Here is an 18,581-nt window from a genome sequence, read left to right as displayed (position 1 = left end):
TAGAGTCGGAAGAGATTTTTAAAAGAAAAGTAAAACTCATGTTAAATAGCAAAAGGTTTATTGACAAAACATTGGATACATTGGTAGATGTGGTAGAAATAACATGTAATTGTGTGTGTGTTAAAATAACTGCTCTCTCTAATTCCAGCTGATGATACTGATGACTGTCCAGGTGACGCTCTGACGGATCTCGCACCTGAAGCCCGTACAAGCTACTCGGAACCGGCTGCCCCTCAACCTTTTACGACGAGCGCGCTGGACTGCAGAACCAGCCCGTCTGAACCCGGCGCGAGCCGAGTACTCGTTCTTCAGCCATCTACTGGTACCACAGGTTCCATCGATGTTACCCAAGAGGTCGTGGACCTCTAGTCAGGAGAGGCCGTGTTGGCAACACCGAGTCTACCCCACCTCGCATAGGGTATAAAGACCGGTGCAAACCGTTGCTCGGGACATTTTGCCTTCGGCCGCCATCGTGTTCGTGTGAGCTATTTTGATATCGTTCCATGCTGTTATTTTATTTTTGCTATGCGATATAATATGTGTGATTTGTTCCTTTGTTCATGTGAAATTTATTGAAAAGTTTAATAAAATTATTGTGATTCATTATTCTCATTGTTTTTGTTCTAAAATCCACCCTGAGACCTTAAAATATATATTTCGGGGATCTCGGAAACGGCTCTAACGATTTCGATGAAATTTGCTATACGGGGGTTTTCGGGGGCGAAAAATCGATCTAGCTAGGTCTTATCACTGGGAAAACGCGCAATTTCGAGTTTTTATATGTTTTCCGAGCGAAGCTCGGTCACCCAGATATTTAACTATTATGCAGGATATAATACTTTGACGTTAATACCTACTACATCTAAATAGTAGGTATGATCGTATCTTGCAGTAAATAATTAAGTAAAACATTTGTAGGTTAATGAACGGGCAAAATTTTGGCTGGTACTCCTTTATCGGTACAAGACCAACAGAAATAGAAGCTTACTTAACCTCAATGCCAGGTCAACGATTGATCAGTCCGTTGACCCGGCACGACATCTTGTAGACTAATATTTCAGTGAGCTGTAACACACGCTTGGGCGGGCTAACGATGCTCCGGTTAACAACGTGTGTTGATTGATCTCAATAAGAATCTCAATGAAAATGAGATATCTTGTAGTTGTATGTAATTAAGTAGTTAAACATAGATTACTGAGGGCCTAGAAAAGATGAAAATTGATAGAATTGAATCTTAAAATATAATGTGTGGAAGCAGTCACGTGACTATTCGTAGCATTTGTCATCCTGATAAAAAAAACCTTTTTGTTTAGCGTTTGCTTGTCGATGCACGATTGTATTTTTTCTGGTAATAATTGACAACTGGCAGGGTATTTGGCAGTGCGTTATTGTCGAAGCAGGGCAGGCGGTAAACAATGGCTTAGTTTGTTTACTGACTATAGGTAAACTAAACATTTCGCAGCCTGTTTTCCCAGCAGCTTTGCCTGACAATCTAAAGAAATAAATACCTGAAAAATTGTACAACTGTTATACGAGTATTTATACTTATTCTAACCTACCAACGACTTGAATCATCTTAAAAAATTGCTTTACCTATTTGTGGTTAAATGTTAATTGCCATAAAATGGTTCTGAGTAACCATTCAGCTTTTATGACAGCTAAGAATAGTAAATATATGTGAGTTGATTTACCTATTAGGATTTATAGTTGAAATACTCAGGTACAAAGATACGAAGTAGGTATTTAAATATCTGAACGCCAATCTATATTTATCAAGTTTACAACCGCAACCCCGTGTCAATAAATCACACCCCGTGATTTCCCTTGCTTCCATTCATCAAGTGAAGACAGATACAAAGTAGCGAGATGTTTTTTCTGACCATACATCATCACAAACATCATCGTCGGCACTTCCGATGTTTTTGCAGACGGTACAGCATTCCTGGTACGGCTAACTAGGTAGGAATGCATTCTTGGATCATGCTAACTGGTAATTAGGATAAGATGGCATCTTCAGTTTTTCTGAGGAACGAAAAGGATGAGGCGTTTTTCAATGAAATAATATAAAAATAGGAAAGCTATTACAGTGTATAGTGAATGAGATATTTCTGCGTTTTTGCTAGCAAGGGTTTCATTGATAAAACATATTGAAATGAAAATGAGGCTCATAACAAAAACTAGTTTCTTGTACTCGCAAACAAGACAAAGTTACCTACTTAATCGGAATCGGAATTTTCCTTCGTTTGATCCCTACGGAACCAGGCACCTTGTGTTTCCATAAAGTATGTACTTACCACCAAAACTAAAGTATCTGGCTTGATTGGTAGAAAATGCCTTCTGGCATGAAGTGCGCTTTTGTACTTTATTCGCTGTGCAACAAAGATTAAATAAATAAATCCGCTAGATACCTAATACTAGTCTATCAAGTGTAGTTCTATTCAAAACTATGTATTTAAAGTTATTTGTACTAAGTATACCTATTTGAGCGTAGGTAGGTACCTATATTACAGGAACGTTGAAGGCTTGACATGAATATTTTGTTAAGTAAACTAAGATTAAATGCTTAAACTAGATTTACTGCCTAAAACTAAGCTACCTTATATTACTACAACCCTAGAAAAACACAATTTAACTGACCGCCGGCCGCGCCGCTTACACCTACCAAAATCTATCAAACCAATTATATCAGTACCTATATAAATTTAAAAATCAAACTGCATGACCGCGCATGCCGTGACAAACTTCTCGATTTCATTCTATTTCCGTAAGAAATTAAAAAACCAAATTCATAAATAATTTCAGTCATAACAAAATCGTCACGTAAATGAGTTACACGTTGTCGTGTTATTTCGGATACCGCCAAAGTGCCGCACGTGGGGTATCGGATACGCATTTTTTGACAGCGTTTTTTATAGTTTTTTCGACAGTAACGTTTTAATTCGAGGTGTAAGAACCGGGGGTGAAACAGACACTTATCTTTTAGCGAACGATATGTTATCGAGTGCACTTAGTGATTCTCAAAGTTTACGTAGGTATTTATTTAGCTGCGTTCTCGTTGTGTTTGTTTGTTGGACATACTGACCGTAGTTGTTTACTCAGTAGTCTTTAGGCTGATTAATGATACTATACTCGTAGTAAATTTTGAAAATTTGAGTTTATTCGAAATTGAGATTATTTTTACTCCACTTCGGCCACATGTCAATTTCCTTATGGTACTTATAGAAAATTAGAGCGCTTAATGACTGTCATGACTTACGCAAAACGATAAAATAAATAACGTAAAACTGTATAATTTGTTTAACATCAACCGGTAATGGTAATAATCAACAGGATACTTCTCGACAAACTAGAATATTACGGAGTTCGTGGCTCTGCTCTGAATCTCTTTGAGTCATATTTAATTAACCGCACTCAATATGTAGAAATATCGTATGTAGATTCTGATAGCGTAGCTCGTTCTGAAGAAGCTGTAGTAAAATACGGGGTCCCTCAGGGCTCTGTACTAGGTCCATTATTATTTCTAATTTTCATAAACGATTTACCCCAATCTCTTACCTATGGAACACCTTATCTATACGCTGATGATACCAGTATCATTTTGAATGCGACCACTACCCATGAGTTCAAAGTAATGATCAAAAAATGCTGGGAAGAAATCGAAAATTGGTTTACTGTCAATGGCCTTAGAATCAATCATGAGAAAAGTTATTACACTATATTTCGACGTAGCCCTAAAAGTACCGACTTCGACTGTGATGTACCAATACAGAAGGCCGAATGTATTAAATTTTTAGGGGTAGAACTCGATCCTTATCTGAGATGGAACAACCAGATAGATTCCACATGCAAAAGGCTGGCTAGTGCATGTTACTCCTTAAAATCACTTTCGAAAGTAGCCGATGTAACTATACTTAAAACTGTATACTTTTCCTACTTCGAGAGTATTATCAGATATTGTATAGAAGTATGGGGTAACGGAACGAACATAAACTCTATACTACTCTTGCAAAAAAAGGCACTACGAATTATTGTGGGATCTAAACACATACCAGTCACTCATCGCAATATGTTTATAGACCACAAAATATTTACAATTACGGCATTGTATTTATATCGAATATGCGTTTATATGTATGTCAATCAAAATAATTATAGAAAGGCTGAAGAAACCCATCATTTTAATCTCAGAAACAAATCAAAAATTGTTCAAATTAAATCTAACTTTATCCATTTTAATAACAGCCTTAACAATATCGGAATTAAAATTTTTAATAAATTAAGTACCGACATAAAACAATGTAGTGACCTAAGAACATTTGACATAAAGGTAAGAGATTATTTCATAAATAGACCATTCTACACAATTGACGAATATTTTGCCAACGCACTTGATTAAAATTATTTTAGGAACTGTATTTGTAACTTCGTAGACTTTTTTATTTATTTTTACATCATAACTTGACATTTATACAACATCCGACATTATTTTATACCTTCATTTATATTTTTAGCTAGATTTAAGATATTATGACTGTAATGGGGGTTCTTTTTATGAGTGGGGGTTTTATTGTTAAATTAATTATTAAGTAATTGTAGTTGTAATTATTATATAGTTTGGACTGTAATTTGTAAGCTTTATGTGTGTATGTGTAGTTTTAAATTTATTGTATAACGATTTTAATTTTAATGTATTTTCAATGTTTTTCCAATTTTGTGCCAATTAAATTATAAACATAATTGAAATTGTAATGGATAATAATTAATGTAAATATTGTAAATAATTGTATATACCTACCTTGTACCTATAAAACTGTATTTGCATGTACATGTACTTAACGCAAATAAATAAATACAATACAATACAATACAATACAATGTCACTAGTATTCTTTAGATTTTCCTGTAATTACTACTATTAAACCTAACTTAATAGTAGTAATTACAAGTTATTCATGTTGGTACATACACAATGCTTCATCGTATTATCGCTGTGAACAGAATTAGGTTTTTAGTTTCACTAGTTTGAACATCTCAGACCACCATAAGTTCCGCTGACATCTCTACCTTGTAAAGACATCCGTCATTCCACGCTCTAAGACGATTTATCCACCCTCCTGTCTCTATCCTATACTTAAACTCACCAAGAAAACTTGACCTGTGCCTTTCAATTTCTTCTACGATACCATACTACAAAATAGTCCCTTGTACAGAAGTCAGAGGTCATTTGTGAGTGGTTTGCTAATACAGAGGGCGTAAAACGTGTAATGTGCCATTTCCGATTAACTTTCTGAGTCCCACTTTTATATTGAACATTCTTGTTCGTTGTCTGTTTTAATAAGTAGTTCATGAAGACATGATAATCTGGGGTAATAATATTTAAATTGTTCTATCGTTACGATATGTTTAGGACTTTCTACTTGTTAGCCTAATTACAAACAGATGGAGATTCATATGACTTCAGTAATTGAAGTATCAAGTAAGTCTGCATCACTGGCCTATTTTACTCACAATCAGAGAGCTTCCAGTATGGCTTCCATGTAAATTACACTATCGAGAATCGAGAACTTTCTTCTTTCTTAAAAAAATATCCTTAAAATTGCATATTTTCGAAGAATTCAAGCTCTCAATTATGTATTCTCATAAAATAATGTAGAAATTAAATAAACCAGTATGTTCATTCATAATAGAAATATATTATGATGCATGTTTTGATTATAAGGGGTTAAAGAGGTACTCGTGTATGTAATAATACAGGCTATTAGGTAATTAAAATACGAAAAAATCTTAGTAGATATGTTTACAGTGCAAAGGGTCAAAGAATAGGGTCAAAATACGTAGGGTACGCTCATTAGGGCCGACTATTTTATCTTTAGAATATTATTTTAGGAGTCACAAAAACTTTGAAAAAAGTAACCTTTTTTCCTCTTAATTCGTCTTCGCCTGAGTTTCGCACCTCGTTCGGGCGGTAAAAACTGGTCGCTAAAAATGTCTGATGAGGGATGTCATGGGGAGAGACTTTTTGTACGCAGTAAACGGAAGTTTACTTTACCCTTTTTACCAAAAACCTATACTTAGTTTAAAAAAATAGAAATTAAATCGGTTTATAAACTGAAATAAGTATTAAAGAAAAAGTGACAAAGCCCTCCAGTGGTGAAGGCCGGATTAAATCGGTTTGTTAAGAAAATCGTAAATAAAGATTCGTCTGCACAGAGGCGGTTCCGAAATAGAAACTAACTTAATGAATTAACTTACTGAATTTTGAAAAATGCTCGCATTCGTAGTTAATTAAATTAGCATCGATTAAGGCTCGTCGTCCAGCCAGTTGGCGAGTCCATTACGCGAGTTAAATATAGCGCGATCAATAGCAGGAGTGTGCAGCCGTTGGTGGTACGGTCGGCGTTTCATTTTAACAGCGTTAATTTCGTGGACATACCTAGTTTTGATGAATTAGCTGTGGAATTTAATGATATTTTCGGGTATTTCGTAGAAGCCCTTTAGTTTTACGAGATACTTATAAACGTCATACATTTCTTTCTACTGCCACATATACAAAATTGGCTCACGGAATACAACAATTTATTCAGAATTTTCGAACAAACAGACCACGGGACAACGCCGTCCTCGAAACGTCGGAGGTAAATTTAAAACATAATTTTACGCAATTAAGTCCCGTCCTTGTGAATAATAATGAGTAAAAATCGTGAAAGTTTAAAACTAATCTTAGTTGACTGGAGTAGGTAAGCTGCTTCGCGTGACTTTACGATGACAGGCAAACGAATTGCTTTTTAAATACTTTTCTGTCTGTTAATATTCGGAAAATAGCAATGAGAGAAACGACTTTGGAAAAACTATAAATACTTAAATAAAAAAATACAAAATTGTCTTATTGTGTCTGGTGTAGAAGTTTTATTAAACTGGACGGGCTATGTTTTACTATTGCGTACATTTTTGGGGCCCATCGCTCAAAGGTACCAAAAAGTGTACTTAATATGGGTATATCTTTTAATTAAATATTTGAATACCTATGTTGTACCGTGACATATTCAGTAAGTATCGTAACAATAATAAGCTAAAAATAAGCAGGAGTCAATCCTGTTTTATTTAAATGTACTTATACTGATTTCACCTGACACATTTAACATATTTTTAATAGCGATTTTATTCCAAAGATTACACAAGGCAATATTACGAAACAAAAGCATTCCATAATCATAAACAATCACTTTGCGAATAGCCAATTACCAGAACAACGAGCGAATCGGTCCGAATTCGACGCTGCGCGGGCGTCGCCGATTAGACGCGATTAGGCTTTCATAATCCTAGGCGCACCACGCCACCTAGTGGATAAATAATCACAACTGAAAAAATCTAAATTGGTTACTTTTGTCGTAGTTTATTCTCACATGTGTAACTTTAATTTCGCACCCCTCACGCTGTACTACTTCAGAGCCTGCTGGTATTTCTGATACGAGTCGTTTTGTGTATTTTCTACCGAATTTCTTTACGAGTGTTGACTGACAAAGGTCACACTTCGTATGTCCACTGACAAATCTACTATGCCTCATCGCTGTACAGTAGCAAAAAGTTCATTTCTTAGTAGCATGGATAAGGAACATCAATTACTAGCGACCCGCTCCGGCTTCGCACGGCTTAACTAGTTATACATAAATCTTCCTCTTTAATCACTCTATTTTATTTAAAAAAACCGCATATAAATCCGTTGCGTAGTTTTAAAGATCTAAGCATACATAGGGACACACACACAGCGGTAAGCGACTTTGTTTTATACTACATATGTAGTGATTTTACCAACTGCTTTTATTGCAATAAAAACTTTACTTAAGTCATACTATTACTTATTCTGTGCTTAAGTATTCTGTAATTTAACACGCCTACACTCGCATCGGTGTGATAACCCCCTTAGGACCGACAGCGACACGATGATTTTTGGTCGTACTATATCGACAAACGAAAAGTACCTTCTTATCAGCAAATACAGTACAACCATCTGATGATGAAAAGGCTCCCTTCACAACTGCTTGATGGCTACAGTAGTGCAGCAGTGAAGTGCAGTGAAAGCAAAGCGTGGGTGGACACGCATCATACCCGGTATGCAGTCGATGTAAACGAGGATATCTTCTAATTGTATCTTGTAGATGTTGGAGGAGAAGAAACTACGACAAAATATAAGTACAAATCGTAATCATTTGAGGAAAATTTGTACACAAGTGATTACTTGGAAAACTGGCTCATTTTGAGAATAACATGACAACACTGGAACTTTCTGGAAAATGTATGGTGCTTGGTAAGCTACCAGGCGCCATTATATTTGTTAAATTGAAGAATAAGAATCCAGAAACTTGGAAAAAAAAAACATTTATATGTATATACATATTATCATTCGTTTTAGTAAACGTTAGATTAAGATTACTTAGATAACTTTATAAGTATGTATCTACGTACTATTCTGTGATGCCATGTTCGACCGCAATTAACTTTTTCACATAGCGTTCCAGTATTTTAACCTATAAACGAGTCATTACATAACGCCAGTGACACGGCATTTGAGCATGATTACGGCTTGCGTGTACGAACGGGAAAATGCTGTGACAGTATCTTGTATGATACGCACATACTGTGTTCTTCTCTTGAACGTTCAGTGGCGCACCGTTGCATCTGCACTTCTGCAGTTGTGCCGTTGCCTAATGTATTGTTGCTTGGGTACCACGCGTAAAAGTCCATCAACTTAACGGCGTCGTTCGTGACGGAGATTAGATCTAGATTCTAGACACTTGCCGAACGTCAAGCCTATGGAAAAATATGTTTTGGTCTTGTTTATCATTCAGGCACTTAACACTCACTTATACTTATAAGTGAGTGTTAAAACTCTTTTTGTACAGTTAATATCAGATTAAATTTGATCGGTCAAGGTGCCTACTTATATCTTAACATGCCTATATATATTTTCAAGGGGTTAGAGTGCATTCAAGTAGTATGAGTCTATGTTTGTTATTATGTACCTAAGAAGAAAGACAAAGCGGGTAATTTTCATCAGAATAAAAAAGGTAACCTATACTAAAATATGTATTCAAAATGTAAGCAGTACACCAGTTTATAAACAATCGTATCAAAAAAGCTGTCGGTTGTTTTTAAACCAATGCACAATGTACCCCAAAGTATAAAAATAAAAATAAATTATATTAGCAAACTTAAATATCACACAAACACTGTAGAAACCTAAATTAGACATACATACATAGCTAGTTTGATCATCGTTTAAGTAAAACAAATTGAGCAAATTTATGTATCAGTGAAAATAGTGTAGAAGAAATATCAAAACCACAAGATTTATCTAAATTCTTACTACCCCAACATATTACACAGAACCTTTTAATGCCTAAAATTTAAGCTCAGCATTAACATTAAGTAGACTGCCTCGTGATATTTGCGGCCACATATTTTGTACGGCTCGTGTAAATAGTAGGTATATATGCTAGTATTTATGTTACTTTATTTCTTCTCCTTCTCGAAGAATTCAGGCGTGATGGGTACGTGTGAGATCTGCTGGTAAGTGTAGGCGCTGAAGAAGCGCTGAGTCACGTTCATGGCGTAGTCGATCGCGTACTCGAGGATCGGGGCGCCGAACTCCTGCGCCACCAGCTGCGAGTTCTGGTTCAGCACTTGCAGAATGTTTGCACCTGGAAGTAGGAGGGGCATATTTTTAACGTGCTGTATCCCGTGCCGGATCCCCGAGAGACCTCCCCGAGGTCCTACTCAACATCAAAGGTTTGATAGGATTCCTCGAGGAGCTGGGCTGGCAGGACTAGCCCACCCCCCCATCACGCAAAATAGGCGCAAGACGCGTAGTTGCGGAAAATCGCCCGAACTACAATACAATACAATACAACGTGTTGTATATGTCACCGTAAAATTGTAAACACTCGTCATATTATAATCTCGCTAGTTACATTATAAACTGACGGTAGGGAGATTATAATCTAACCTAACCTAACCTACGTTAGATTATAAAATAAGGGGTTCACAATCTTACGGTGTCATATATATATTTAGGGAACGCCTTACAGGCAGTAATGAAGTTGTTATCTAGGTACTTACATTGATTAAATTTATATTAGTGTGGTATTCCACCTGTCCAATATTTAATCAAATGTGCATTTTGTGTGCACACTTTCATTAAGCAAAATGCAAGACGCAAATATAAGTACATAATACACACAATAAAAAATACATGTAAATATATAATATCATGCACGTTGCGCGTTGTGTTAGTTTTCTACTACATGCTTTAGTTGCTTACTGTTAAGCGGGTAGTCCCGCCGCATAAATGCGATCTTGTTAGAAATCATTATAAGTACGAAATAATAAGGAATAGGTACGTACTGATTTCAGCGCTTCCTCGGAATAAGTTGGTGAGGTTGAGCTTGAGGTCTGTGCCGTAATCGGCTTTGTACTTGTACGAGTTGATCTTGTAGTGGCCCTCGCCCGTAGTTTTGTCCATCACAACCTTTTCCAAAACCTCCAGGCGGATACGCTGGTTCCCTGGTGGTTTATTCATATAAGTTAATAAATAAAAGACATAACTTTTGAATGTAAAAGTCAGCAGATATTATGAAAAAAAAAAGATTGTACCTATAACTTAGACGTTTCTTGGCGATTGTCGTAATATTGCAATATATCACAATAAAAATTGGAATCCCAAACAAAAATGGCATCGTTATGGTTAAACAGAGAGCATTGCCTACGTACACAAAACTAGCAGGGTCTGGAGAACCTTGGTATGGTCACGATCCTCAACCTCAAGGATTGAAGTAACTTACATATTTTGATCTTGGCGTTGCCGTCGGTGTCGAGGTTGAAGAGCAGGATCCTGCCCTGCAGACTGTAGTGGCCCTTGATGGTGAAGTTGCAGCGGATGTCGAAGATGAACTTGCGGGTCTCCCGGCGAGACCTGCATGACAACAAAGTATAAATCAGTTTCTATTTTTTTAGGCGTAGGTATCGTTAAATCAATAGGTTTTTTTTTAATTTTGATTCTACTTAATATTTGCTACTCGCAACAGACTTGAATGATTAGGCGGGGCACGTAAAACCTAGGTATGGATTGACACATGACCGTTTGTTCACTTTTCCTAACAGACCCGACTAACTCGGGTATTTTAACATAAGAGAAGGCGTATTTGCAAAAGGCTTTCAATTTTAATATAAAATAGGACCATTGACTATTTGACTATTAGATTTAAGAATACTGACTGATTGTGAGTTAAGCTACAGAACTAAGAAAAGGGCAAGTCGTAATAATGATTAGGCAGGCAATGCGTTTCGACATACCGACGATAACCTCTTCTACAATGAATAATGCATAGAGTTTTTCCGAGTTAATTACAAGATGCATGAACACACGTTACGTTGTTACTTATTAACTACAATGCAGTGGGAAATCCTCTGGAAATGATGTCACAATTGTTTGACGGACACATGGGTTTCTCGACGAACATTCAACTTATTAAACACTAGCTTCTGCCCGCCACTTCGTCCGCGCGGAATGATGATAATGATCAAAATATACTTATATGTCCTCCCCGGGGCGTCAAATTATTTCCATAACAAATATAGTTTGGCAAAGGACTGTCTCATTTCAAACATAGACAGAGAGAATCATACTATCTTTGTCTTACACTAGTACTAGCACTCAAAAGAAAAGGATGATTATAGTTTTTTTTGTTCTTATTTACTGACAAATTTTGGTTTGACCAACTACCATCTAGATCGATTCTGCAGCCTATGCGGCACATAAAAATACAGTAAAACAGTATTGTAATGAGACGTACAATCTGCATAAATATCAAAACTATTATTAAAGCAGGTGTCATAATACTCATAATTGCATTGCGTTTACCCTAATTTAGGTTATCCAACGACGTGGCGAGGCAATTCAGGAAATTTCATACTATCCGACTGTTTTAGACATATTAACCTTATAGTAATCAGCAATAAATAATACGACTGGGATGTATCTATAAAAATGCTGATTGCACAGTTATTGTACTACAATTAAATTAAATTAAAAAAAACATTTATTATCAGGCAACTAAGGCCATAGATACATAGATAGATAATAGGTTAATTGAGTTACATTTCATCATCACATATTTTTGTGTCCTAACAGAGATCAAGGTCAAAAACACTAGTACCAACAAGCCAAGGTAAATAATACATGAAAAAAACTGTATGATCTCTTTTATGAGGCAATAACAGCAAATATTGTCCATGTAAATATTGCATGGTCAATGTCAGCGCCTTTTTAGCAAGTGAAGTGTAGGTACCTAATGGGTTTGAAGATGTGAGTATTCGTGGGTAATGGTTTTATTTAGTGACAGGTAAATATTTAAAATATTTGGGTAGAATCAAATATCCAATTCCGGGATAAAAACTCGAAGCGGAATAAAGCTACGGATAAAGTTAGCTTTAATAATTGTTCTAAGGAAAATGTGCTTTGCCTCCGGAAAAAATCGGAATAATTTCTGCGATTCTGGGAAGGTTTTGCATCTTATACGTTGCTAATCTTGACGCTATTATTTTAATTACCAGTTGACATTCCTTGACATAAAACGGCAACATAACTGTACCTTCTATCTTTGCGAGTAATAAATGATAATTAACTAGATTGACTATAAAACTACCGACTGCATAGAGCGATGTTCTTGACCTAACGTGTCAGTTATTATGCATCATGTAGGTAATGCTAAGTTGTTAATCTCTTGGTCAAGTATAAATCATTTAGCGTGTCATTTCAAAAGCTTTAATACTTTACTTGAAACAAGCTTTGCTATAGCAATGAGGTAAAAACGTAACTTAAATACCCCGATAGCTATTTAAATACATACGTATAATTAGTTGTAACAAATGACATTGGTATAATTATAAGACTGCCTACTTATTTAGGTGAAGAGAGTCGTTCCCTATCGGTTTATTTTTATTTTATTTTATTTTATTTTATTTATTTGGGGCATCAACAGCAATACAAAAAGTACATGATACATAGCACAATGAACAGAAAACAAAGCCAGTAACAGATGTCCACAATAATATCACAAAACTTAGTTATCATATACCTAAGTAAAATACTCGCCATGTCCATAGTTGGATAAAGTCATATATGTACTTAAAAAATTACACTATATACATTAAGGTAACGGTTTCATAGGAATTTCCTCTGGATAACGCTAGTATTTATGTACTTATTTTCTAGGAGCTGCAGTATATTTTTTATAAAATCATTATTGTAGTTTATTTACATGGATTGCACGTCACGGAGTTTGCATCGTGTAATTCATGTAGGTATATAATACATAGTTAGTATAGAATACTCACGAAACTTTAAGCGGCACGCACGTACTGAGCCCCATCAGCCTGCCATTATGGAAGGTCATCTTGACGTTGCCGGGCAGGTTCATGCTGATGTTCTTCTCCAGGTACAGCGGGTCCAGGGACGGGACATTGGCTTCCGGGATGCCCTTCACCAGCCCGGGGATGGCATCCAGTGTGGCCTGGGTGAAGCATTCGTCTGATAGTTCGGAGCAGGGATGGATGAAGTCCGCTGAAATTTTAAGACAAAATTATTCCTTGATCTAGGACTAATTTTTTAAACTTTTCCCTAATGTGTTGGTTTTTTGACTTTTTACTCTCTCTCTTTGTAACTCTTTCTTACATATCGTTGAGTTTAAGATTGAATAATGTAGTCATTCCTTATAGGTACTGGTTAATGGATATTTGGAGAATATAATTTGATTTGATTTTGAGTCTTCTGACCTCCGCATAATTTCACTCATGAAAATATTAAGGATGAAGATTAAGCAGAATTCTTCGTTTGTTATCTGCCTAACTGCCGTATCCGAACTTCAAAATATTTATAAGAGACGACACGTACTAGATCCATTCTAGATACGTTTTAGTTTAGATTTCAACTAGTTCTCTTTTGCAGCTCAATTCGGGCAACCAATGTCAATTTTACGTTAGATAGAGTTAGATATCTATATGTGAATTGGATCTCGAAGTCATATCTTGTGGAAATCGTTCAAGAGTATCTCCACAATCGCGGAAATGTCAAATTTGACAGGTTAGATCCTAAAAATATCGTTATCGTACCTTGATGATGTCTAAAAGATATCTTATAGATATCTATTTCAAAATCTGAATCGGGCCCTAGATCTGGTAAACTGTGATTTAACTATTTTAACCAGATTACTGTTAATAAAGAAGTCAATTAGTGCAAATATGTGTTTTTTTAGATTCAAGTAAGTGGTACATACATTAGTTTGGCGATTGGTGATTTACATCAAGCAAGAGATCGCGTTTGTAACCAAGGTAAATACTTGACGCAAGCGTGGCCGCGGCCGCGTTAGTAGGTAAATGAGCCTAGGGACTTAGGAGTTCTGTCGCAAACTGCAAACGTATGCGCATGCCTAACAGCTGGCTAATTCACGAAACCATCCTACACAGCGCTGGCGGACTAGCTACTTTGGTGTCAGAATACTCTTATAGAAATTATATTAAACCAAGGCGCTTGTTCGCTGGATATATGCTACGCCGACGGGCAAATCTAGCTATGTGAAAACTATGCTTGTACCTACAGCAGTTTAATTCGTAGAGCGAAAGGGAGGGCGTAATTATGACAAATAGTTTACGTTCAAAACTTGCTATCGCTCTGCTACAGAGTTGGGTCTGTTTAGAGGCAGTGGACACGAAAATGGGCAACTACATCATGGCTATACATCCCTAACTTACATAATGTCCTATGAGTTACTAGATGGCTACATGTAGTAAATCTATTAAACATATATTTAAAGCTATTTAAAAATATTTCTCGCATTCTAAAACAAAGTGTTACAGAAATAGATAATAGCACGAATTAATCCGAATCCGAAGGGCATCTTAAGTGCATACTACATGAGCGCACGCCGTGAGAGGAAGTCCGTTGTTGCATCGATTGCAAACAATCTGAACGGAATTTGTTCCGGTTTTCACTGTGACCTCAGCTTTATATCCTCGAGAGTTAAATGCATTTATAATTTATACGAGCGAAACCAAGGTGACCTAAACTACTTATTGCTTATACAAGTCCTATTTAGTTGTTTAGTCTTACGCGGAATTTAATTTAGTGCCCAAGTTAGTGCTCCGACAATCATGGCATACCTTAAATTTAAGCTCAACTGGTAAATATTTCAATGACTTTATATTATTACCGTAAAACGGGGTGAGTAGGTTTCGCGGGGAGAGGTGGGTTAGGAATGGGGAGAGAAGGTTTGAGAGGGGGGTGAGAAGGGATTTTAAGGCTACTGCTACAAAAATAATGTATTCCAATTTAAAATGGAGTTATAGTAATACGCATAATAAAAAAAAATCGATCCAACAATTTTCCAAAATCACCTTTGTATGAAAACCCCTCTCACCCCAAATACGAGGCACTACGGGGTGAGGTGGGTTTTCCTCTTTATCGTCAAAGTTATGAAATGGAACTACCCAAAATAAAATAAAAACTAAAATACAAACGTCCGGAACACTTATTATATACACCATTCCGTTTTTATATGTAAAAATAAAATGTTATCGAGGTTTGAATTTCAGTTTTGACCCTACTCACCCCATTTTACGGTACCTAGGGAACAAAGCTTCACTATGAAAACCCGCGTGAATATTGGTCCAGCAAGAAGATTCTGCAGATTGATTGCGATCAACTCGATAGAAGCCCGGTGAATCCATGGACCGGTTGGTCAGATGTTGAGATCTATGTAATAGCGAAAAATATTTTCTACGAATAGTTTTATAAAATGGGATAGGTGCTTTTTTCCCTACGAGATTATCGCATATTTTCTACCTAACTATTAGAACAGGACCTGTCATTTTATAGAGCAATTTTGTTCAGAGCTTACGTACGTTTAGTATAGGTACGTCAGCAGAATCAAAAATGGTTAAAACAATTAGGTAGGTATTACCTTTCTTGTGTTAAGTATAATACTACTGAACATTTTGCTAAAATGTATGTTTAAGACTGCAAGAGTATAAAATAAACGTTGATTAGTAAAATTATAAAAAAGTTCAACAAGGTTTTTTTAACTTTAGAAAATAACTAACTTCGTCAAGTTCACACGATGATTTTTAATTATAGTTACGAGCTTACGGTATAATGTCCTTATTGGGTAAACTCTAAGGAGAGGAAGAAACCGAACTGTAGACTGACCGGATGTTAGAAAATGTATAATAGTCATAAGTAGATACCTATATTTTATGACATTTAAAACTTTCGCGTTTTGAACACATATTATAGCTGGTCAACCAAATCTTGTCAGTAAAAAAAGGCGCGAAATTCAAATTTTCTATGGGACGATATCCCTTCGCGCCTACATTTTTCAAATTTGCCGCCTTTTTCTACTGTCAAGATCTGATTGACCAAGTATAGGTACATCATAATTTTTTATTTCTCATGCTCGGAAAAGCTATTGCTTATCTGTAAAGTGGATTGAATGTTAATGTGTGTCGTTTGGACCGTCGGGAGTTTTACTTTTCAAGTAGGTAGGTACATATTTTTGTCGATAAAGATCCAAAAGACTGTTTTTATTGGATTCGTCGTATAACTTCCATTCTGATATTTAATTCCCGATTCCATAAATAACGATCTTTTAACCACGATTGTCAGTGAAAGATACCCCAAGAAATAGGTAAGTACATACAAGCTTTACTTAGCAATGTTTCGTAAAATACAGATGTCTTTTGGCCCGCTAAAAATATTATTGAAGTTTATTAACTTCTCTTTCAATAGTTTCAATCCTCTATCAAGGAATATTATTTGATCGAGATCCTTATAAGTTCTTTGATTTAATCCATTAAACACCCGTAGATAAATGAGACGCAAGAAAACAAACTTTGAGCTTTTTTGATTTACGTTATTTTTGCTCATCGGTTTCGAGTTTCGACCCATATCTTTTCTCTTGGAAAAGAAACCTCATATCAGTAATTGGCGCAGGCGCTCGTTTTTTACGAAAGCTGAACCTTTCATCCGTAACTTCTAATCTTGCGTAACCTTCAATTATTTATTATCATAAATATTATTTTATAAAATTATTAATAAACTGTTAAAATCAATATCACCAAATATTTGCCAGTTTACATATACTGTAGGTACTCACGTAACGGTAGCAACTGCAAACTGCACTGAAGGCACACAAACACGAATACCACCAACACTGGCCACCCGTTCCTCATTTTAAACCCCTAAAACGCCTTAAATTAAAAGAAATACAAATAAATTTTCAAATTTAGAACGCGAACGTTCGAAATTTGATTTGTATTCTCTATTAGCTATGGTGCGTGTTTTTCTCGTTTGACGCGGACGCCGAATGGCTCCTTAGAGAAACCGCGCGCAACTGGTGTTTAAAACTTTGGAGTTGTAATTAAATGCCTCAAGGACTTAAGACTAGGTTTCTTGTTCGCGATTACATTAGTCAGTATGTTAACTAACTGGCAAGGAATTATCAGTTAAATAAGTTACCGATACCTACTTATGCTTTTAACATTCAGCGTCGACTTGACCTATACCAACATGTTTATAATTTCAGGAGTATTATACTGGCACTGCAAGATTTACAGCTTCATTGAGAAATTCCGTTCTTAAAATCACGTTCAGTACGCATCATTCAAAACCATTTTCAGTACGCATATGGTGTTTTTAAATTTAAAAGGGTGTTGATAATCGCACAACATGCATCGTTAATGGCAATTTGCATAGCGTGCATTTTGAAGGGTCAAAAATGTATGCTTTACAAGTTTCTTAACAGATTGCAACTGTCATACATGCGTCTAATAAATCATACGAATGAAATCCCAGCCTAAGGCTGTGGGAACAGTCGTGCAAAGCGTTTAGACTAGAGTGCAGCTCTCGTGTTGAAACTGCTGTGTCGCAAGCCCAGCCAGAGACGAGCCTTATCCTAGCCTAGCTTAGGCTTAGCCTTAAAAATCTGGCTAAACATTTGTAGTAGCGAGTTAATAACACATACACATATGTATGTCTGTACGTTTTATCATAAATAATTTTATTAATTAACTACAAGACTTCGTTTTATAAAACTCTACCACTCTAGTCAATTGTTTTAATTAGTTTAACTACACGTAATGCTCTATTTCAAATTATTTTCTCAAAATTATTTATCTCCTAGGTATTTAATTTTAATTACCTTAGGTACATCGATCCAACTGCTTGCACCCTTGTTACAAAAGTAGTTACTGTATCTGTATAGGGCTATAGTTTTTTCTATTCCTACAAAGTTGGAGTTGTATTCACATTATAGGTCATTATTTTGGTTTGGACTACTTTCGCATCTTTTACTAATGTTAATAAATAATTTCTTGACTTATTTACCATTGCTTCACCTTGACGTCCTTCGAGAGCTATGTCCAGTTTTAAATGAACAAGGCTTATTTGGCCTTCACAAGGAAAAGGTCCACCGTAGTTAAGTTAAAGTGAACATATTACAGCTAAGTACTTAAAACAACTCTTATGTTGGACA

General features: G+C 35.9%; 1 protein-coding gene across 1 annotated transcript; it reads right to left on the bottom strand.

Annotated features, from left to right (window-relative positions):
- Nucleotides 1–9,493: 9,493 nt before the first annotated feature.
- Nucleotides 9,494–17,451, bottom strand: LOC134663021 (protein takeout-like). The gene is made up of 5 exons (XM_063519314.1): nucleotides 17,205–17,451; nucleotides 13,393–13,618; nucleotides 10,839–10,969; nucleotides 10,402–10,560; nucleotides 9,494–9,698 (listed from the first exon to the last, which is right to left on the bottom strand). Exons 1-5 carry the CDS (start codon nucleotides 17,278–17,280, stop codon nucleotides 9,511–9,513), a joined length of 780 nt encoding a protein of 259 aa, XP_063375384.1. The 5' UTR covers nucleotides 17,281–17,451; the 3' UTR covers nucleotides 9,494–9,510.
- Between the last annotated feature and the right edge of the window lie 1,130 nt (nucleotides 17,452–18,581).

The sequence above is a fragment of the Cydia amplana genome, chromosome 1 (assembly GCF_948474715.1).
Source record: "Cydia amplana chromosome 1, ilCydAmpl1.1, whole genome shotgun sequence".
NCBI lineage: Eukaryota > Metazoa > Arthropoda > Insecta > Lepidoptera > Tortricidae > Cydia > Cydia amplana.
Note: the sequence above shows the minus strand (reverse complement) of the source record. Positions and strands in the feature narration are given on the sequence as shown.